We start from the raw sequence: 23,975 nt of genomic DNA on the forward strand, positions 1-23,975 counted from the left end.
AGCAGACTCCCCACTGAGCATGGAGCCCAACATGGGGCTCAATCCAGGACCCTGAGATCACGACCTTAGCTGAAATCAAGAGTCGGATGCTAAATCAACTGAGCCACCCAGGCACCTCTCCTTCAATTAATACTTATGGGATACCTGTTTATGAGCCAGTCACTATACTTGCCATGAATTTCCTGGCACAGACTACAGTCTGTCACCCTTTCTTTTTTTTTTTTTTTTTAAAGATTTTATTTATTTATTCATGAGAGATATACAGAGAGAGGCATTAGCAGATGAGAGAGAGAGAGACATTAGCAGAGGGGGAAGCAGGCTCCCTATGGGAAGCCTAATATGGCACTTGATCCTAGGACCCTGGGATCATGACGTGAGCCACAGGCAGATGCTCAACCACTAAGCCCCCCAGGTGCCCCTCTGTCACCCTTGTATTACAGGGGCTGCTCTTAATAACCAGCCAGTTTGCAGTACTGTATGTATAAAACCCTCAGCAATTCCTTACTGCATGCTGTGAAGAAAGAGATCTTTATTCTTTACTCCTAAAGATTAAATTACTTAACATGATAATTTTATAGAAGAACTGAAAAATATAATTGCTTTACTCATTTCCTGATCCAAATGAGTTTAGTTCTATGACCACAAAAATTATTAATATTTATTGATTAAATCCTCTCTAAATAGTACTATTTTTTAAAGTACCATCTTGTGATTTAAGGTCTTATTTGCCACATATACTATAAACCTACTCAAAGTGTGTTTTAAACTATTAATAAAGCTGATGCTTTAACATAAAGCAATATTTATAACCCCTGTTTAATGAAGATAAACAGTAATACCTTTGGATTGTTATAGAATGGTAAAGGATATTTTTTGACTCAAGATTTGAGAATTTTACATCATGGTTCCCTCCCCTTCCTTTTTTTTCCTCTTAACTAATCTCAATGATTACATTTTATGAGGGAACATTAGAGCTCTGTATACCTATCAAATTTCAATCAGCAAATTACATTTCTTCCAGATAAAAGTGTTTCTTTTTTTATTATTCACCCAAAGCATATATTTTTTAAGTTGATCACTTATGAATTTTGCTATCAAGATTTGTAACATCTTGATGTTACGTGCATTGACAAAGTTTTAAATGGCCATGTTAATTTTCAGTTAAGGAAAATAAGGTATTATATAGAGATATGACATACATATTTATCGATAAATACTAATATAGACATCAAGATATGGAACAGGAAATTAAAATAATGACACAATAGTATATAATCCATATATATTTATTCAGTACTTTATTTTCTAACTTTTGTGATTCTGAATAACTGACTAGGTGGATCCTCGAGATGTTTCTCTTTATTCTGATTTCATGAATTTATTCATTTACTCACTATCAATATTTACTGAAGCCCTAGGATGTATAAAGCACTTACTAAATGATGATTTTGTGCTCTAGAATCTCATGTTCTGAAGAATGAGAGATAAAGAAGATGCCAAATATTTACTCTAATTGTTGACCACACAACAGACGTATGAGCACAGACAAATGGAACAAGGGAGGTGTGCAATAATTATTGAATTAATGAATTTGAAATGGTCACTACATGGAACAAGGAGATGTGCAATAACTATTGAATTAATGAATTTGAAATGGTCACTACATTATTCTACTCTTTCCCTCAGGCATGATGAATGAATAGAATAATAGAATCCAGGAGCCTTATGGTTCTCTAGTTGAGAACCATAATGCCAATTCTGTTACCTGCTCCCAGTGTCTCCATGGTGCTCCTAACTGCAGCTATTCTAACTACTTTCAGTACTTTCAATAGAACTCACTGTCTCATCCCTCTAGAACTTTGTACATATAATACCCTCCTCCTGGAACTCTTTCAATTCCTTCCCTAATCTGCATTTCAAGTGACAACTTAAGTTTCAAGACTTAGTTTAAAGTATCTGTTGATTGAAATAGTTTATTGCATACCTAGGTAGAGAGTTTACAAAGATGAATAAAACATGGTCCCATGGGGATCTTGCTTTCTATAGAGTAAACTATAATTGGAATAAAACACCACCTTATCCAATGCTTATTGTCTATTGATATGCAATAATTACAAAGCTCTATATTCTTTGAATTTGCCTGCAGAAATCAGCTCGGTGCCTTTTAGTTGGTTTCACAATTAACTTAACATTTATTGAATACTAACTTTGATTCAAGCATTTACAGAAGAAAAACACAATTTAGAGTCTTAGAACCTTCGAAAATAAATGAAACTCAAACTATGAGTTTCATTATGGGTTTATATTTTCATATTAAAGTAGAATGTCATTTTGTTCTCTTGCACACAATAACAGTAATTTTTCTAAGAGAATACCGTATTATACTGGCCTAACTGGAATATTTATCTTTGGAAATTTTGTTGAATGAATAAAATAAGTAATTCTAAATTATTTTTCTAAGTTTGATTCATTACTAGATATCTAATAGAAACTAATTTTGAACAAAGCCTAGTATTGCAAATACAAAAGACACAGAAGAAATTGCAAAAAAATTCTATATATTATGCTTAAGAAATACATATAATTACATATATTATATGTATATATATGGTGTATTTACATATGTACACATATATATAAGTATATATAAATTGTCAAGTAAGATTATTTTGTGATGAGAAGAACAATGAGTAGAATTTAGAAATGTGGAGAGGATATGAAGGGCATTTTAGAAGCAGACAGAAACTGAAGAAAGGTGAGGAGTAACGGATAAGACACTCTGAGAATTGTGATATTTTTTTCCTTAAGACTGAGGCAGAAGATCTGTTTTAGGCAGTGGAAAGAAGAAATAGGAAAGGTCAGAATGAGCTAGGACCATGAAGAACATGCATAATTTAGATGCAACTTTGGGTAAGCAACAGGAAACTATCAAATGCTTTTGACAAGGGGAGTTACATGTTAATAACATTGTTTTTGTTTTTTTTAAAGATTTTATTTATTTATTCATGAGAGACACAGAGAAGCTGAGACACAGGCAGAGGGAGAAGCAGGCTCCATGCAAAGAGCCTGATGTGGGACTTGATCCTGGGTCCCCAAGGATCACACCCTGGGCTGCAGGTGGCACTAAACTGCTGCGCCACCGGGGCTGCCCAATAGCATTGTTTTAAGGAGATTGGTTTTACTGCAATATATAAAGTAAGTTGGAATGAAAGGCCTACAGACAGAGAATCTAATGAGACAATTTCAATTGCTCAAACATAAAGGAAAAACCATCTGAACTATTACTGAGCTAAAATATATATAAGCAAAGGGAAACAACATTGAGTATAATCAAAAAATACAATTTGGGGAGCTTATTTCCAACTGTTTTTTTTTTTTTTTTGCCAATATTGCATTTGAGAAAATATTGGTTATGATAAAATCAGTTGAAACTATTTCACTAGTCCTGAAAAACTTTCTGAGTGCACTTAATATATCTACATGTAAACAAAAATATCTAATAATTTGAAATATCTTTGGAAGTTGTAGAATAAGACTACCCAACTTCAAGACTTACTATAAAGCTACAGTAATCAAGACAGTGTGGTATTGGCCAAAGAACACGCAAATAGATCAGTGGAATAGAACAGAGGGCCTAGAAATACACATACATATATCGATCAGTCAACCGATCTTTGACAAAAGAGCAGAAGCAATACAATGAAGCAAAGAGTCTCTTCAACAAATGGTGCTGGAACAACTGCACATCTGCATGCAAGGAAACAAAAAAGAATCTAGACACATACTTTATACTCATACAAAAGTTAACTCAAAATGGATTATAAACCTAAATGCAAAACACAAAACTATGTAGTAGAAGATAGCATAAGAGAAAACCTAGATGACTTTTGGTATGGTGATGCCTTAGATATAACAGCAAAGACACAATTCATGAAAGAAAAATCGGTTAGTTGGACGCTGTTAACAGTAAAAACTTCTCTGTGATGAACAGTATCAAGAGAATTAGAACACAAGCTACAGACTGGGAGAAAGTATTTGTAAAAGACACATTGATAATGGACTATTATGCATTATATGGAGAGAACTCTTAAAATTCAACAATAAAAAACCCCAAGCAGCCCAATTTAAGTGAGCTGAAGACCTTATCACATTCCTCACCAAAGGAGATATGCAGATGTCAAGTAAGCATTTGAAAAGATGTATTGTGTACCGTATGTTATTAGGCAATGCAAACTAAAACTACAATGAGATACTGCTACACTTATTTTAAAATGGCCAAAATCCAGAACACTAACAGAATCACATGCTGATGAGGATATAGAGCAACAGAAACTGTCATTCACAATTGGTGAGAATACAAAATGGCACAGCCACTTAGGAAGACAGTTGGGGGGGGGGGGCGGAACAAGATGGCGGAGGAGTAGGGTCTTCACCTCACCTGTCCCCACCAACTTACACGGATAACTTTCAAATCATTCTGAAAACCTATGAATTTGGCTAAGATTTAAAGAGAGAACAGCTGGAATGCTACAGAGAGAAGAGTTTGCGCTTTTAACAAGGTAGGAAGACAGAAAAATAATAAATAAATAAATAAATAAATAAATAAATAAATAAATAAATATCCAGTGGGGGAGGGGCCCCACGAGGAGCCGGGCTAAGGGGGGCGGTGAGAGCCTCCAGGACAGGAGAGCCCAGTCCGGGAGGAGCAGAAACTTTACCAACCTTCCGGGAAGGAAAGGCGCTCAGGGAACTCGGGCAGGACCCCAAGAGGGGCAGTGGAGCCCCCAGGTTCCCGGGGTCACTAACAGGAGGTGCGCCCAGGGGAGAGCGCCCCACTCCCCGCGGGCAGAGCACGGTAAAGGCTTCGAGCCGCCCGGCGTGGTGTCGGGGAGAAGCCAGTGGGTCAGGCAGCAGCTCAGCGCGGAGGGGGCTGTGCGGCCCCGGGAGCGTGATTCCAGCAGCGCAGGCCCCGGATCCCAGGGCGCCGGGGACACAGCCCGGGATCCGACGTTCCCCTCAGACAGGCTGAGGCGGGGAGGGCCCAGGACAGCGAGGACGCTCCTGCCTCCGAAGGCCCCAAGCTGTGCAGATCAGCGCCTCCTGCCTCCGGAGCGCCCAGGCCAGTGCCGACTGGGAGACTGCGGTAGTTACTGTGGGAGCTGACTCTAGGGCTGGGGAGCTGGCCACCGCCTGTGTGGTTGTTCCTCCTGGTGTCACCTCCTGCCTTGGACCGAGTAGGGCCCCAGGGAACAGAGTCCTCACTGGGTCAACAGCTCCCACTGAGCCATGTACCTGGCAGGGGGCGGGGCAGCTCCCCCAGGTGCACACACCTGAGAATCAGCACAGCACCCTCTCCCCCAGAAGACCAGCTGCAAGGACAGGGGAAGAGCAAGTTTTTGACCAAGCAGCGCTGGAAAGCTCCAGGGGAAGTCGAGGGATTTACAGTATATAGAACCAGAGGATACCCCTCTTGTTTTTTTTGTTTTTGTTTTTGTTTTCTGTTCCTTTTTTTTTTTTTTTTTGTCTGTTCGATTACAATTCAATGTCAGAAAGCCAATTCAGAAGCACAATTATAAAGCTACTGGTGGTCCTGGAAAAGAGCATAAAAGATTCAAGAGACTTCATGACTGCAGAATTTAGACCTAATCAGGCTGAAATTAAAAATCAATTAAATGAGATGCAATCCAAACTGGAGGTCCTAACAATGAGGATTAATGAGGTAGAAGAATGAGTGAGTTGACATAGAAGACAATTTGATGGCAAGCAATGAAGCTGAGGAAAAAATAGAAAAACAATTAAAAGACCATGAGGAAATGTTAAGGGAAATAAATGACAGCCTCAGAAGGAAAAAATTCTACATTTAATTGGGGTTCCAGAGGGTGCCAAAAGGGACAGAGGACCAGAAAGTATATTTGAATGAATCATAGCTGAGAACTTCCCTAACTTGGGGAGGGAAACACCCATTCAGATCAAGGAGATAGAAATCCCCCCTCTAAAATCAATAAAAACCGTTCAACATCTTGACATTTAATCGTGAAACTTGCAAATTCCAAAGATAAAGGGAAGATCTTTAATGCAGAAAGAGACAAGAGATCCCTAACTTATATGGGGAGAAGTATTAGATTAACAGCAGACCTCTCCACAGAGACCTGGCAGGCCAGAAAGGGCTGGCAGGATATATTCAGGGTCCTAAATGAGAAGAACCTGCAGCCAAGAATACTCTATCCAGCAAGGCTCTCATTCAGAATAGAAGGAGAGATAAAGAGTTTCCAACATAGGCACAAACTGAAAGAATATGTGACCACCAAGCCAGCTCTGCAAGAAATATTAAGGGGCACTCTGTAAAAGAAACAGGAAGTCCAAGGAAACAATCCACAGAAACAGGGACTGAATAGGTATCATGATGACACTAAATTCATATCTTTCAATAGTAACTCTGAACGTGAATGGGCTTAACGATCCCATCAAAAGATGCAGGGTTTCAGACTGGATAAAAAAGCAAGACCCATCAATTTTCTGTTTACAAGAGACTCTTTATAGACCTAAGGACACCTACTGCCTGAAAATGAAAGGTTGGAGAACCATTTACCACTCAAATGGTCCTCAAAAGAAAGCAGTGGTAGCCATCCTCATATCAGATAAATTAAAGTTTACCCCAAAGACTGTAGTAAGAGATGAAGAGGGACACTATATCATACTTAAAGGATCTATCCAACAAGAGGACCTAACAATCATGAATATTTATGCCCCTAAAGTGGGAGCTGCCAAGTATATCAATCAATTAATAACAAAAGTTATGACATACTTAGATATGGGAGACTACTGGGAGACTTCCACATGGCACTTTCTGTAAATGACAGATCTTCTAAGCACAACATCTCCAAAGAAATAAGAGCTTTAAATGATACACTGGACCAGATGGATTTCACAGATATTTACAGAACTTTACATCCAAACACAACTGAATACACATTCTTCTCAAGTGCACATGGAACTTTCTCCAGAATAGACCATATACTGGGTCACAAATCAGGTCTTAACAGATACCAAAAGATTGGGATTGTCCCCTGCATATTTTCAGACCATAATGTTTTGTAACTAGAACTAAATCACAAGAAGAAATTTGGAAGATATTCAAACACGTGGAGGTAAAAGACCATCCTGCTAAAAGACGAAAGGGTCAACTAGGAAACTAGAGAAGAATTAAAAAGATTCATGGAAACTAATGAGAATGAAGATACAACCATTCAAAATCTTTGGGATACAGCAAAAGCAGTCTTGAGAGGGAAATATATTGCAATACGAGCATTACTCAAAGAACTGGAAAAAAACTCAAATATTCAAGCTAACCTTGCACCTAAAGGAACTGGAGAAAGAACAGCAAATAAAACCTACACCCAGCAGAAGAAGAGAGTTAATAAAGATTTAAGCAGAACTCAATGAAATAGAGATCAGAAGAACTGTAGATCAACAAAAACAGGAGTTGGTTCTTTGAAAGAATTAGTAAGACAGATCAACTTCTAGCCAGCCTTATTAAAAACAAAAGAGAAAAGACTCAAATTAATAAAATCACGAATGAAAAAGGAGAGATCACCACCAATACCAAGGAAATACAAACGATTTTAAAAACATATTATGAGCAGCTATACGCCAGTAAATTAGGCAATCTAGAAGAAATGGACGCATTTCTGGAAAACCACAAACTACCAAAACTGGAACAGGAAGAAATAGAAAACCTGAACAGGCCAATAATCAGGGAAGAAATTGAAGCAGTCATCAAAAACCTCCCAAGACACAAAAGTCCAGGGCCAGATGACTTCCCAGGGGAATTCTTTTTTTTTTCCCCCCAGGGGAATTCTATCAAACGTTTAAAGAAGAAACCATACCTATTCTACTAAAGCTGTTCCAAAAGATAGAAAGAGATGGAGTACTTCCAAATTCGTTCTATGAGGCCAGCATCACCTTAATTCCAAAACCAGACAAAGACCCCACCAAAAATGAGAATTATAGACCAATATCCCTGATGAACACAGATGCAAAAATTCTCAACAAGATACTGGCCAATAGAATCCAACAGTACATTACAAAGATTATTCACCATGACCAAGTGGGATTTATCCCTGGGAGGCAAGGCTGGCTCAACACTCATAAAGCAATCAGTATGATAGATCATATCAACAAGAGAATAAACAGAACCATATTATCCTCTCAATAGATGCAGAGAAAGCATTTGACAAAATACAGCATCCATTCCTTTTTTTTTTTTTTTTTTTTTTTTTACAGCATCCATTCCTGATCAAAACTCTTCAGAGTGTAGGGATAGAGGGAACATTCCTCAGCATCTTAAAAGCCATCTACAAAAAGCCCACAGCAAATATCATTCTCAATGGGGAAACACTGGGAGCCTTTCTACTAAGATCAGGAACACGACAGGGATGTCCACTCTTACCACTGCTATTCAACATAGTACTAGAAGTCCTAGCCTCAGCAATCAGGCAACAAAAAGAAATAAAAGGCATTCAAACTGGCAAAGAAGAAGTTAAACTCTCTCTCTTTGCAGATGACATAATACTGTACATAGAAAACCCAAAGACTCCACCCCAAGATTGCTAAACTCATACAGCAATTCAGCAGTGTGGCAGGATACAAAATCAATGCCCAGAAACCAGTGGCATTTCTATACATTAACAATGAGACCGAAGAGAGAGAAATTAAGGAGTCAATCCCATTTACAATTGCACCCAAAAGCATAAGATACCTAGGAATAAACCTAACCAAAGAGGTATCGGATCTATACCCTAAAAACTACAGAACACTTCTGAAGGAAATGGAGGAAGACACAAAGAGATGGAAAAATATTCCATGCTCATGGATTGGCGGAATTAATATTGTGAAAATGTCAATGTTACCCAGGGCAATTTACACATTTAATGCAATCCCTAACAAAATACCATGGACTTTCTTCAGAGAGTTGGAACAAATTATTTTAAGATTTGTGTGGAATCAGAAAAGACCCCGAATAGCCAGGGGAATATTAAAAAAGAAAACCATAGCTGGGGGCATCACAATGCCAGATTTCAGGTTGTACTACAAAGCTGTGGTCATCAAGACAGTGTGGTACTGGCACAAAAACAGACACATAGATCAATGGAACAGAATAGAGAACCCAGAAGTGGACCCTCAACTCTATGGTCAACTAATATTCAACAAAGCAAGAAAGACTATCCATTGGAAAAAAGACAGTCTCTTCAATCAATGGTGCTGGGAAAGTTGGACTGCCACATGCAAAAGAATGAAACTAGACCATTCTCTTACAGCAGACAAAGATAAACTCAAAATGGATGAAAGGTCTAAATGTGAGCCAAGAATCCATCAAAATCCTAGAGGAGAACACAGGCAACACCCTTTTTGAACTCGGCCACAGCAACTTCTTGCAAGATACATCTATGAAAGCAAAAATGCACTATTGGGACTTCATCAAGATAAAAAGCTTCTGCACAGCAAAAGAAACAGTCAACAAAACTAAAAGACAACCTACAGAATGGGAGAAGATATTTGCAAAAGACGTATCCGATAAAGGGCTAGTGTCCAAGATCTTATAAAGAACTTATTAAACTCAACAGCAAAGAAGCAAACAATCCAATCATGAAATGAGCAAAAGACATGAACAGAAATCTCACAGAGGAAGACATAGACATGGCCAACAAGCACATGAGAAAATGCTCCGCATCACTTGCCATCAGGGAAATACAAATCAAAACCACAATGAGATCCCACCTCACACCAGTGAGAATGGGGAAAATTAACAAGACAGGAAACAACAAATGTTGGAGAGGATGGGGAGAAAAGGGAACCCTCCTACACTGTTGGTGGGAATGTGAACTGGTGCAGCCACTCTGGAAAACTGTGTGGAGGTTCCTCAAAGAGTTAAAAATAGAACTGTCCTATGACCCAGTAATTGCACTACTGGGGATTTACCCCAAAGATACAGATGCAGTGAAACCACAGGACAACTGCACCCCGATATTTCTAGCAGCAATGTCCACAATAGCCAAACTGTGGAAGGAGCCTTGGTGTCCATCGAAAGATGAATGGATAAAGAAGCTGTGGTCTATGTATACAATGGAGTATTCCTCAGCCATTAGAAATGACAAATACCCACCATTTGCTTCCATGTGGATGGAACCGGAGGGTATTATGCTGAGTGAAGTAAGTGAATCAGAGAAGGACAAACATATGGTCTCATTCATTTGGGGAATATAAAAAATAGTGAAAGGGAATAAAGGGGAAAGGAGATAAAATGAATGGGAAATATTAAAGAGGGTAACAGAACATGAGAGACACCTAACTCTGGGAAACGAACATGGGGTAGTGGAAAGGGAGGTGGGCGGGGGTTTGGGGTGACTGGATGATGGGCACCCAGGGGGGCACTTGATGGGATGAGCACTGGGCGATATGCTATATGTTGGCAAATTGAACTCCAATAAAAAATAATTAAAAAAATAAATAAATTGCAAAAAGAAAGGAAGAAGATAGTTTGGCAATTTCTTATAAAACTAAACATACCCTCATCATAAGATCTGGCATCATGCTCCTGGGTGTTTACCCCAAAGACTTGAAAACTTATATCCACAGTAAAACCTGTACCCAGATGTTTGCAGCAGTTTCGTTCACAATTGCCAAAACGTTGAAGCAACCAAGACATCCTTCATCAGGTGAATGGGTAAATAAGCTGTGGTACATCCAGACAGTGGATTACTCAATGCTAAAAAAATGAGCTACCAAGCCATGAAAAAACATGGATAAACCTTACATGCATATGTCTAAGCAAAAGAAGCCAGTCTGAAAAGCCTACATACTATATGATTCCAATTATTGAACATTCTGAAAAAGGCAAAACTAGTAGACTAGGTTTCCCGGGGTGGGAGAGAGTTAAATAGGGAGAGCACTGAGGAATTTTTTAGTGCAGTGAAAATACTCTGTATATTATAATGATGTATATATGCCATTGTTCTTTCCAAATTAATAGAATGTATAACACTAACCTAAGGGAACTATGGACTTTGGGTGATTATGATGATAAATGTAGCCCCATCCTTGGTAAAAAATGTACCATTCCAGTGAGTGAAGTGAAGTTGACTATCAGAAAGGCTATGCATAGAGTTGGGGCAGGAGGTATATGAGAAATCTCTGCACCTTCTTCTCAATTCTGTCATAAACCTAACACTGTTTAAAAATAGTTTAAAAAATACTACATATTGGGCAATTTTATTTATATGAAATATCCAGAAAATGCAAGATTATAGAGACATAAAGCAAATCACTGGTTGCCTGAGACTGGGGGTGGGAGCAGGGGTTGAGTGCAAAGGGGGTTGAGAGATATTTGGAAGGAAATGGAAGAGTTCTAAACCTAGAATGTGGTTATGATTGCAAATTCTATAATTTTTCAAAGAAATTATTAAGATGTATACTTACAATGAAATTTTACGGCATGTTCATTATATCTCAAAAACAGGTGTAAAATGTGTTTTACATGTGAGATTAGTAAAAGTATTGTGGTCATGCTGCCTATGTTATCACAAGTATAACTAGGGTAGCTATGGTGGAACAAATAATAACAAAGAAAATAGAATCAATATAGGTTACCCAGTCATCTCTAACTAGTTAAACCACTTCATAACTCCAAACCATTAAAGTTTACTGAAAAATATTCCATCTATCTTTAAATTTTTTTCTAGATATGTCTTCTTTGGCAAGGGAAATAAAAGCAAATAAACTATTGGGATTACATCAAAATAAACAGCTTCTGCCCAAAAAAGAAACAATCAACAAAACTAAAAGACAACCCACTGAATGGGAGACGGTATTTACAAATGACATATCTAATAAAGGGTTCGTATCCAAAATGTATAAAGAACTGATACAACTCAACACTCAAGAAACAGATAATCCAATTAGAAAATGGACAGAAGTCATGAGCATACATATCTCCAAAGAAGACATACAGATGGCCAAAAGACACATGAGAAGATGTTCGACATCACTGTCATCAGTGGAATGCAAATCAAAGCCACAATGAGATACTAATTCTTGGTTGTGAGAATGGCTAAAATTAACAACACAGGAAACAATGGGTATTGATGAGGATGTGGAGAAAGGAGAAACCTCTTGTGCTGTTGGTGGGAATGCAAGCTGGTTTAGCCACACTGGAAAACACTACAGAGGTCCCTCAAAAAGCTAAAAATAAGGCATGCCTGGGTGGCTCAGTTGGTTAATCATCTAACTCTTGGTTTCAGCTCAGGTCATGATCTCAGGGTTATAAAATGAAGCCCCCTGGCAGGTTCTGCATTCAGTGTGGAGTCTGCTGGAGATTATCTCCCTTTCCTGCTTTCTCCCTCTTTGCCCCTCTTCCCACTTATATGCATGGAGGCTCTCTCTCTCTAACATAAATAAATAAAGCCTTTTAAAAAAAATTTAGAAATAAAACTACCCTATGATCCAGCAATTGCAGTACTAAGTATTTACTGAAAAGAGACAAAAATACTGATTCAAAGAGATACATGCACCTGCATGTTTATAGCAGCATTATCAGCAATGGAAAGAGCCCAAATATCCATTTACTAATGAATGGATAAAGAAGAGGTGGTAAAAGTATACAAAGGAATATTACTCAGCCATCAAAAAGAATGAAATCTTGCCATCTGTAACGATGTGGATAGAGCTCGAGAGAATTATGCTAAGTGAAATAAGTCAGAGAAGGCCAAATATCATACGATCTCACTTCCATGTGGAATTTAAGAAACAAAACAGATGAACATGGGGGGAAAAGAGAGGCAAACCAGGAAACAGACTCTTAACTATACAGAAAAAACAGAGGGTCACTGGAGGGGAGATGGGTGGGGGGATGAATGAAATAGGTGATGGGGATTAAGGAGGGCACTTGTGATGAGCATCAGCTACTGTATGGAGATAATGAACCACTGTATTACACACCTGAAACTAATATTACACTGTATGTTGACTAACTGGAATTTAACAAAAACTTGAAGAAAAAAACACAATGAGATATCACCTCACACTTGTCAGAATAGCTAAAATCAAAAGCACAAAAAACAACAAGTGCTGGTGAGAGTGTGGAGGAAAAGGAACCCTTGTGTACAGTTGGTGGGAATGTAAACTGGTGTAGCCACTGTGGAAGAGAGCATAGAGCTTCCTCAAAAAATTAAAAATAGAACTACCCTATGATCAACTAATCTCATTATTGAGTATTTACCCAAGAATACAAAAACACTAATCTGAAAAGATATATGTAGCCCAAATATACATTTATTTTTTCTTGCAGCATTTTTTTACAATAGCCAAATTATGGAAGCAGACCAAGTATCTATTGATAGATAAATGGATAAAGAAGTGGTAAAAATACACACACACACATACACACAATAGAATATTATTCAGCCATAAAAAAGCACAAAATTGGGATCCCTGGGTGGCGCAGTGGTTTAGCGCCTGCCTTTGGCCCAGGGCGCGATCCTGGAGACCCGGGATCGAATCCCACGTCAGGCTCCCGGTGCATGGAGCCTGCTTCTCCCTCTGCCTGTGTCTCTGCCTCTCTCTCTCTCTCTCTGTGACTATCATAAATAAATAAAAAAAAAAAAAAAAAAAAAAAAAGCACAAAATTTTGCCATTTGCAGTAGCAAGGATGGAGGGAGAGAGTACAATGCTAAATGAAATAAGTCAGAGAAAGACAAACACCATATGATTTTACTCCCAGGTGGGATTTAAGAAACAAAACAAATGAAAAGGGAAAAAAATAAAGAGAGATGAACGAAGAAACAGACTCTTAATTATAGATAACAAACTGATGATTACCAGAGGGGAGGTGGGGGGATGGGTGAAATAGGTGAAAGGGATCAAGAGTACACTTATTATGATTAGCACCGAATGATGTATAGAATTGTTGATCATTATATTGCACGCCCAAAATTAATATAACACTGTATGTTAACTATACTGGAATTGAAAATAAAAACTTAAGGTGAGTGGGCTATAAAAATACATTAATAACATCCTTTGAAAAACAGAGGAGTGCCTGGGGGGCTCAGTCAGTTAAGCATCTGACTCTTGGTGTCAGCTCAGGTCATGATCTCAGCGTCCTGAGATCAAGTCCTTCATTGGACTCTGCACTCAGTACAGAGTCTGCTTAAAATTCTCTCTCTCTCTCTCTCTCTCTCTCTCCGTCTGCCCCTCCCAATACTCATGTGCTCTCTTTCTCTCTCTCAAATAAATTAAATAAATAAATAAATAAAACCTTAAAAAAATAGAACTATTATCCTAAATTTCAGCATCTACTAACTTTTGTTACCTGTTTTCTTGGTCCTCACTTTGTAGACTCTATTTTTCTAATTTTTATTGAAAAATTATGAAATATATAAAGCTTTCATTCATAGAAGCAATATTCCTCTGGCTTCACAGCAAAAGAGGACATAATAGAATTTTCCATCTTAAATTTTGTTTCTCAATTCAGCATAAATTACATTTACAAAACCTGTTACATACTTTTGCTAGATATATTACCTTGTCTGACTTGTCATTCTGAAGTCAACAACTGCTTCCTTAAATAAACCAATGCCTTCAATATCAATGACATCATCCACATCAGGCTCAGTTGCAACCAACATTATGGGAAACTTCCAAATCCCATCTGTTATGCACTCAATTTTCAGTGTAATTTGTGTCCTTAAATATAAAAAGAGATTACAGAGGATACTAAAGGAAAACAAGCAAAAAGAGAATACAATATAGCAGATCAACATCCATGCAGAAAACGTTAGCAAACCTTGTGATGTTGGTAAAAAGGCTGGGACTTAAATGCAGGTGACCGTTAATTACATTTTAGGAATAATTTTTAGGTCTTTCGTTATATTATCAATCTCCTTGTGAGATAAATATATTGTAGCACATCTTATCTACTCTCTAGTTATTTACTAAGAACCAGTAGAATATGCAGAATTGACTGCAAATTTTCTGTAACCAGCACAGAATATGATAATATTTAAGAATCCAAGGTGAGGTCAGTGAAGGGAACCAGGTGTTATACAAATAGGTCGGTATGGAAATTTTGTTCAAAAGGAAACATTGTGAGGAGGTTTTTTTCAATTCTTGCTTCATGTAGAAAAATTATATTTTCTGTGAATACTTACAAAGCTCATAAAATTAACTTAAAGATTTTTAAAAATTAAATTGCAATTTTAATTTAAATTATTTAAATTATTTGATTATTTTATTTTTATTTTTTAAAATTTTTATTTATTTATTCATAGAGATGCAGAGAGAGAGAGAGGCAGAGGGAGAAGCAGGCTCCATGCAGGGAGCCCGATGTGGGACTCGATCCAGGGTCTCCAGGATCACACCCTGGGCTGCAGGCGGCGCTAAACCGCTGTGCCACCGGGGCTGCCCTTATTTGATTATTTTAAATTATTTTACTTTCTTCACTTATCTAGGTAAAACATAGCTTAGGTATAATTATTTTCTTGTTGTTTTTCATAATTTAGAGCTGTTGGTTTTATTTTGTTTTTTCTCATTTAACTGTATATCTTCCAGCAAATCACCTCAAATAAATAAGGAAGAAGGAATGACAAAAGTAAACGAATATATACATATTTAAACGGAATTCTTAAACTACATCAGAATATCACACAACACACAAAAATTTATGAATCATGCATACAAGTTGTCCTAAATCAGGTTTGCAAACATTCACCAAGAAACTCTAAATCCACAAAATGTTGAATAGGTATAAATTCACATGGTAGTGCTCATATTCACCAAGGAAAACATACTCTCTTTCTGGTTGTTGCTGGTAATTTCTATATCACTAAGTCAACAAAATACAAATCTAAATGTGAAAAAAAAATACTTATGCAATAAACACAGAAAACTATCATAATGAAAAAGATAAATGTTTACAGCATACTATCTTCTTGTAGCTTGGTTTTTATTACTGTTTTCTGAAGATGACCCTCATATGTTTTAGTGATTGAACTACATATTCAAAACCACTTTAAATACTTGCCTGGCTCCATAAAATACATAGTTAAATTACAGAAATAATTAAAAACACAGCTAATACTTTAGCTGTCTTTTCTTTCTTTTTTTTTTTTTAATTTTATTTATTTACGATAGTCACACACAGAGAGAGAGAGAGAGGCAGAGACACAGGCAGAGGAAGAAGTAGGCTCCATGCACCGGGAGCCCGATGTGGGATTCGATCCCGGGTCTCCAGGATCGCGCCCTGGGCCAAAGGCAGGCGCTAAACCGCTGCGCCACCCAGGGATTCCCTTTAGCTGTCTTTTCATTACTAGATTGTATTTTGTACTTTTTTTAAAAAAGGTTTTATACATTTATTTATTTGAGAGAGAGGGAGAGAGAATGAAATCATGAGTAGCAGGGAAAGGCAGAGGGAGAAGCAGACTCCCTTCTGAGCCGGGAGCCAGACTCAGAGCTTCTGGATCCTGGGATCAATACCTGAGGAGGCAAACACTTAACCAACTGAGCCACCCAGGCACCCCCGTATTTTGTACTTTGTGTGTATTGTGGTACTGATCAGTGTCTGCATTAAGACATAAAGAAATCCCTGTTTCAGATGCAGCATTTGCATGTGCTAAGTACCAGTTGCCCAACAAGTAAATATAAAGACACTGGATGCGGTTTCCCAGAAGAAAGACATTCAAAGGTCACTATTCTCAGAGATTCCAATATGATCCTCTTAAATCTTACTACAGGATGTGCAATGTTATAGTTTTGGTGATAAAAGCAACTACGAAGTAGAACACAGCTGAGGCATTTTTAATCATTCGAACTGGTTCTGAGAAGTAGTATCCAGAAACATCATGTTGGGGTGCCTGGGTGGCTCAGCAGGGTAAGTGTCTGACTGGTGATTTTGGTTCAGGTCATGATCTCATGGATCCTGAGATTAAGCCCCTCACTGGGCTCTGTGCTCAGCAGGGAGCCTGCTTGAAAATTCTGTCCCTCTGCCCTCCCCCCATTCTCTCTCTCTCTCTCTCTCTCTCAAATTTAAAAATCTAAGAGAGGGCAGCCCGGGGCGGGGGTGGGGGTGGGGGGTGGGGCTCAGCGGTTTAGCGCCGCCTTCAGCCCAGGGTGTGATCCTGGAGACCCAGGATTGAGTCCCACTTCCGGCTTCTGCATGGAGCCTGCTTCTTCCTCTGCCTGTGTCTCTGCCTCTCTCTGTGTGTCTCTCATGAATAAATAAATAAAATCTTTAAAAATAAATAAATAAAAATCTAAGAGAGAGAGAGAGAAACATCATGTTGCCAATGGACAGCACCAAGGCAGTGGTTTTTGAAAAAAATTTACAGAGTGCACCACTCTTTTGTGAATATTCTACCCTAATGACCTTTGGGAGTTCACAGTTTGTGAAGGATTTCTTAGATTTCTAATCATTTTAACTATTTTTTTTCTTTGTCAGAATACTTTTCAGAGCTTGATAGCTAGAGAGAATCTAGCCCAAAATATTTACCTCAGTAGCATCAAAGTAGTAATACAATCTAAATATAAAAAATGGAAAGAAAAATCAACATTGTTTAAAAGAGTAATAATATGTAGTTTCAAAGAGTCATAATATTATTTAAAGAAAAAAGTTTACCTCAATGGTTTCTTTGGTGCAAACACCACATTGAAGACCAATGTTATCATTTCATCTTTGATGTGATAAATTTTTTTGATCATATATAAAGCTACACAGGATCCCAACTTAGACTTCATAGCTTCAGATTCAAATTGAATTTCATATTCAAATTCACGTTTTAGAGGTATACCTAAGAAAATCAAGATTAAAATGATTTCAACTTAAGTATATATAGATTGAAAAGCAATCACCTGTCAACACTAATCATGCACAGATATTCAGACGGAGGGAGAAGATTTATGTTATTTAAATTGCATTCATAATACCTAGTGCATTACCAGATGTATAATAATACTCAGTAATGTTTTTGTTAAAAGGTTAATAAATAAATTATTGAATAAAAACATAAATGCAGAAGACAACTCCCACTACCTTAAATCTTTAAAATTTAGATTTATGAAATAAGAAATAGCTAGATGGAAATTAATAATCAATACTTACCATAAAATATAAATAATATGGCATGGTCTATATAATAAATTTATTAAAAGTTTATAGATTTGTAACTTATAAAGAAATATTTGAATTAAGTTTAAAAAATATTAAAACGGCATCCTAATCTATTAGGGCAGAATTTTCAAGTTCTGATATATTTTAATAAAAGAGAGAATTTTTCATGTTTTAGTCTTGGGGTATTACAGACCACCTAGTTAACCATATTTTCTTAACCAGTAGCTTACCAGAAGAAAGTACTAGCAGGGTTTTGTTGGGTACATGTGAAAAATATCTTAAATCCAGTACTAGCATGTATAAGAGAAGAACAAATATCTATTATATTAACTCTCCACATACGCAAAAAGAGCCCAAATGCCAAATTGAGAAGTTTGTTGCATATGGGTCATGGAAGAGAGCTCAGGAACCCATAACTTGACCTGGTCCACAGCTGAGGTAATTTCTGCAGTCTGTCTCCAGTATATAAAGGTCAACATGATCTTTGGGTTCATAGAACTGATGGCCACCTTTCTTTAAGCAATCCAAGCAGAAAACTGACCACCTTTAAGACGTAGTTGATTATAATATCTGCTGTAGAACTCTGAAAAATAGTATGGCTGTAACAAGCCCAAGTCACATTTAATGATTATCCAGCAATATCTGGATTAATGTAAAATAACTGGCTGACCCACACTCTTATAAGATCTCTCTCTCTCTCTCTCTTTTTTCTTACTTTTTCCACATGTAAAAGTATATTTTTCATCTCTGGAATTGCTGATTTTTTATCCTGGTGACAAAATCAGCAATTATTGTTCCTATCAATAACCTGTCTTTGCAATAGCAAAATCAATGTGTCTACATATAATGTGTCTATTTGTTCTAGGGAGATATGGAAATGTTCCATAGGAAGCCATAATCCATACAAAGAAAGAGCATTTAAGAATTTTAGATTGGTTAATGGGAGATGAAATTTCCATTGCATTCAAATAACATAATATTTTTAAAGCAAATACTGTATGTAGTTGAGCTCTGCATCTGTTTCTACTTAATTACTAAAATCTTTATGGGAATGTTTATGTCAGAATGAAGACAAGAAATGAGAAGCTAAATTTAGTTTCAGAAGCACTGAACTCCCTGTGGAGAATCTGTCCTATGGATGTTATAATTGTAATCATAAGAAGATCCATTGCTACAAAATAGAGACACGATTATCAGCTAAGAGATAGGAGGTGAAACAAGTAGAAACAATGTGAATATATTTTTCAAACTACACATATTCCCCTCGTCTGTAACTGGAATATATTGTTCTGAGCCCATAAAGGAGGGGGAAAGAAGAAGGAGAAAGTCACAATAAACTGACATTCTGTATTGTATCTTAAAAGCAATCTGTTAGTCTCTACATTTTATTTGGAAAGTCATATTACCAAGTGAGAAATATGGTTTTTGTTATGCTCCTAATTTGGAGAGAAACTATACAGTATTTTTATGTGGACTGGGTGGATAAGAGTGAAGTCAGTGAGGCCAGTTTAAAATAATTATCTTGATTGTTGGATAAAATTAATCTCTCATGGCAAACATAGCTCATAACTCTAAGAGAATACCAGCACATTTCTAAAACAAAATTTAAATAAATGTAGTTTCCCATAATACACTTTACAATTTCAAAATTACAACCCAACAGCGTTTGGGACTACTGTAACAAAGTTTTCAACATGGAGGGAAAATTCTACTGTTTTTTAGCAAACCCTTAAAAAGGCACTTAAATTCATGAACCTAATAGGATAAATATATATTTATCTTTAATTGTGTTTTAAAGATTTTGTTTATTCATGAGAGACAGAGAAAGAGAGAGAGAGAGAGAGAGAGGCAGAGACACAGGCAGAGGGAGAAGCAGGATCCATGCAGGGAGCCCGACATGGGACTCGATCCCGGGTCCTCAGGATCAGGCCCTGGGCTGAAGGCAGTGCTAAACCGCCGAGCCACCCGGGCTGCCCTTTAATTGTGTTTTAACAGTATGTAAAAAGCTTTCCTTGAAATGACAAGTATGGTTTTTCCCTCATGGAGCTGAAGACTGAGAGGCAAGAACTGGCAATAAACTAACAGTAATACCACTAGTTTTTAATTACTGTGATAATTGCTATTATGGAGAAGTAAAGGAGGTTATGAGAGCATCTGTTCTGGGATCCTGGCTGCTAAGGTACTGAGGCAGAAACCAATATACCAAAATTGAAAGGTGATAAAGGTTACCTGGATGAAGAAATTTAAAAAATGCCTCCTAAGCATTGGAGCAGCGTGGGGTATTTTGCCAGAATGGAAACGACCTTAGCCCATTTGAGAAAGAACTCATGGATGGAGCAGAGGAAGTGGCAAGAATTTGTCAAAAGATAAAGTGGACAAAATAGGCAAGACTATACAGGGGACGGTGAGAATTTGGGACTTCTATGAATAACAGGAGCCCACTGAATGTTTTAAATATGTCAGTAACGTGCTCTTTTAATAGCAAATTGAGCAACAGGGGATTGGGAGAGAACTTAAGGAAGTTTCCACAGTAGTTCAGGCCAGGTGATGGCTTGCACCAGGGTGAGAGGAAGATGTAGATTAAGATCAGATAATGCCCTGCTCTGTATAAAGTGGGAGAGACATGAGTAAGCATGACTGGCAACAGAATCACCAGCTTATTGCTTCTGTCCTGTATCCATATCCTTTACATATATACAAAATATTTAATCAAACAGGTTTCAGAGAATTTCAGAGTATGATACCTGTATCTTATCTGTATCCATATCCATATCTATCTATTGTGTCACAAAATAATAATGCCTATAATCATTTGGGTATGTCAGCAGAGTCATTATATTGAACAAAAGGGGCATGTCTCCCATCCGGATAATATCCCTGCATAATTATCATTCAACCTAATGCCTGTATCATAGTGCCAATAAATCATGCAGTTGGCCAACGGTTCCTGTTATTAAATTTACTAAGGTGAATTTTCTCAGGACAATGACTGAATTTTATTCAATGTGGAGGAACATCAGTCATTTTTTTTTAAAAGAACACCTGACTAAATATAATCAGAAACTATAGAATTATAACAAATTCATTATAAAATATGCTTTGAAATTATGTATTATTATAACATATACATTTTAATCTGTAAGAAATACATGTCAAAATAAACCCAACAAAAAGATTTCAATTATGGAGAAATGACTATCAAAGAATAATGAACATTGTATTTCATGTTTTTCCCCTAAATGTCTGTTCTCGCTTCACTAATAATGGGCATGCCCATTTGTTAGAACATCATAATCACATAAGGAATGAATGGAATGCTAGGGACAAATTTGAAACAGATGAAGACGGCAAAGTATTCAAAGAAAACAGAGAAGGCTGGATAAACTCACTAAAGCTATTTTCTTTGAACAAGTAATGAAGAACAAACAACTCTTACTTTTTTTTAAATAAAATTGCAAATCTTTCTGAAGGAAGATTTCATTGACATGTTTTTACTTCACTTTCATAAGGCCATTTAACAGACCAGACATTTTGATTAATTTAATATAACTGCATGTTCCTCTGCTCTGACTACAAGTACAGTAAACTACAAAATGAAAAATTAAAGAAGGTGGCCTCACATCTGATGCTCTTCTTACACATTTTATTTGAAACAAGATACCAAAAAAAAAAAAGATAAGGGAACTTCTTGCAACATAAATATTTGATCTGAGCTTTCAGCAATTAGCATCCAATTTCAGTCTCTATCTAATATGTAGGCACCATATTTTTGTATTTTCTTTTTCCAGGGATATTCTTCTGTGTACTAATGAGAATACTCACTGAATGACAATGAGAGGACTACGTTTCCATTATAAAACATCATTTGTCAGTAACTGAAGATGGTCACTCTAGTATATAACTGTCACAAAATGCCCCCACTAGAGCTTTGAATGACAATAATGGTAAGATCTAACACTTATGGAACACATACGGAGAACAATAGGCTTTCTAAGGATTCCATGCATTTACATATTTAATCCTCAGAAACAGCCTATGAAGTAGATGCCATTATTATCTCCATGTCACAGTTGAAGAAACTGAGTTTATAGAGAGATAAAAGTAATTTTCCCAAGGCCCTAAAGAGATGAAATAGAAGAACCCAAGGTGTCTGGCTTTATACTTCATAACCTGGGATATGAGGCCAGTCAAGTGGCACAATTGCTGAAAAGATACCGTTAGCAGCAGCTTCTGGAAATATGCTGGACATAACTGGCGCAATGGAATGTGGTGTCCCTCAGGGCAGAGCCCTTGGTCTCTCAAACATTTAGATCCTGGTCAGAAGAAGAGGTGCTAACCAGAAAAATGGAGGAGAGGCAACCAGTGAGATAATAAATAATAAGACTAGTCATGAAAACTAAGAGCAGGAAGTCCTTCAACTGGGTCAAATGTTGAAAGGCTGAGTGAGCTCAGGACAGAAATCTGACCATAGGTTTATACTGGATAAAGGTGACCATCTTGTGAAGGGCAGTCTCGTTAGGACAGTTAGGACAGAAACCTTAACAGAATGAGTTGAGCAAAGAAAGTAAAATGAACAAAAGCAGGGGAAAAGATCAAATCTAGAGGCCAAGGTAGGGTCTTGGAAGGGCCAATGACAGGTTTCCCAGGAGCTGTGAGTGATTACAGACCAAACAGGGCATGAGAGTTTACATATGACGTGCAAACAACATACAGCAAGATGATGGAAATGAGACCAGTGTGACACATAAATTAGCAAATCAGACACACAAAAAGGATAACAGATTAATCAAAGAACAATGGCCTCAAGTTATAGAACATCTGGAAAATAAAAGGAAGAGGCATGAATCTGATATGCAGTTAAACAATAAAACCACCCTCACAGAAAAAATCTCATAGAGATAGTTACTGAACTAATCCTCAGGGAGGCACAAAGAAGGCATAGACCAAGAATTACTTAGGAAGAACAAATACAATTATGGGGGAGATTATGCCCACACAGAATAATTTGTAATTTGTAATTTTAAAGAAGTGACATTGCAAAATACAGTCTAAATATCCACATATAATAATATTCCAGTAGGGCAATACCAATTGATTTAAATACTGCAGCTGCATAAATCCAACACGTTGGACAGATGTTCTTTGAATTCCTTGACAACAGTCTGTGTGTCTTATTAATTTTGGTATCTCTGGGGCTCAGCAAAGTATCTGGCAGCAAAGATGCTCACAAGATTGTTGTTGAATGAAAGAAATATAAAAGTGATCAATCCTGGTTAACTCAATGGTGTATATGAGGAATCAGGGTGGAAGGAGAGCAGAGAGGTCCTGGCATTTTCATTTAATGAGGCTTGGTAAGGTTCTTTGGACTCTTAGGGAAAGATGATGAAGATAAAGGGCAACTGATGGGAAGGAGTGTTGGGGATTCTGATCTCCTGCTTATCATGTCTATATAGAGGGGCCTATTCACTCACAAGAAAGGAAAAGTATAGGAGGAAAAAAGTCTCAGCATCAATCTGCCTCCTCCATCATGACTTGCCATTGGGGGAAAAGCAACATATCTGATCAGTGAATATGGGTGAAGGAATGGAACATGAGTAGATGAGCAGACCTCTTTCTTTCCTAATGTCTTGAATCCAGAATGTGCACTTTCTTTTCCTCCTTCATGTGTAGGTTGTTTGCTCCTGCCAGGAATCTACAACTGGCTAGTCTCGGGTAAATGCACTTCACTTCATTTTGGTGGAAGGTATTAATAAACCCAAATGAATCCATAGTGCCAAGTCACTTTATAATGAATAGAGGTAACATTTTGATCTCCATC

General features: G+C 37.3%; 1 protein-coding gene across 3 annotated transcripts in view; it reads right to left on the reverse strand.

The window, feature by feature from the left end:
* The window catches only part of CFAP47 (cilia and flagella associated protein 47), a 502,530-nt gene that overhangs the window by 30,877 nt on the left and 447,678 nt on the right, over positions 1-23,975 (reverse strand). For all 3 annotated transcript variants that reach the window (XM_072815366.1, XM_072815367.1, XM_072815365.1), the window contains 2 exons: positions 17,666-17,837; positions 14,578-14,739 (listed from right to left, as the gene is read on the reverse strand). In XM_072815366.1, the coding sequence (XP_072671467.1) occupies positions 14,578-14,739; positions 17,666-17,837 (334 nt within the window). The remainder of the gene's footprint in view (positions 1-14,577; positions 14,740-17,665; positions 17,838-23,975) is intronic.

This window comes from Canis lupus, chromosome X (genome assembly GCF_048164855.1).
Source record: "Canis lupus baileyi chromosome X, mCanLup2.hap1, whole genome shotgun sequence".
Classification (NCBI taxonomy): Eukaryota; Metazoa; Chordata; class Mammalia; order Carnivora; family Canidae; genus Canis; species Canis lupus.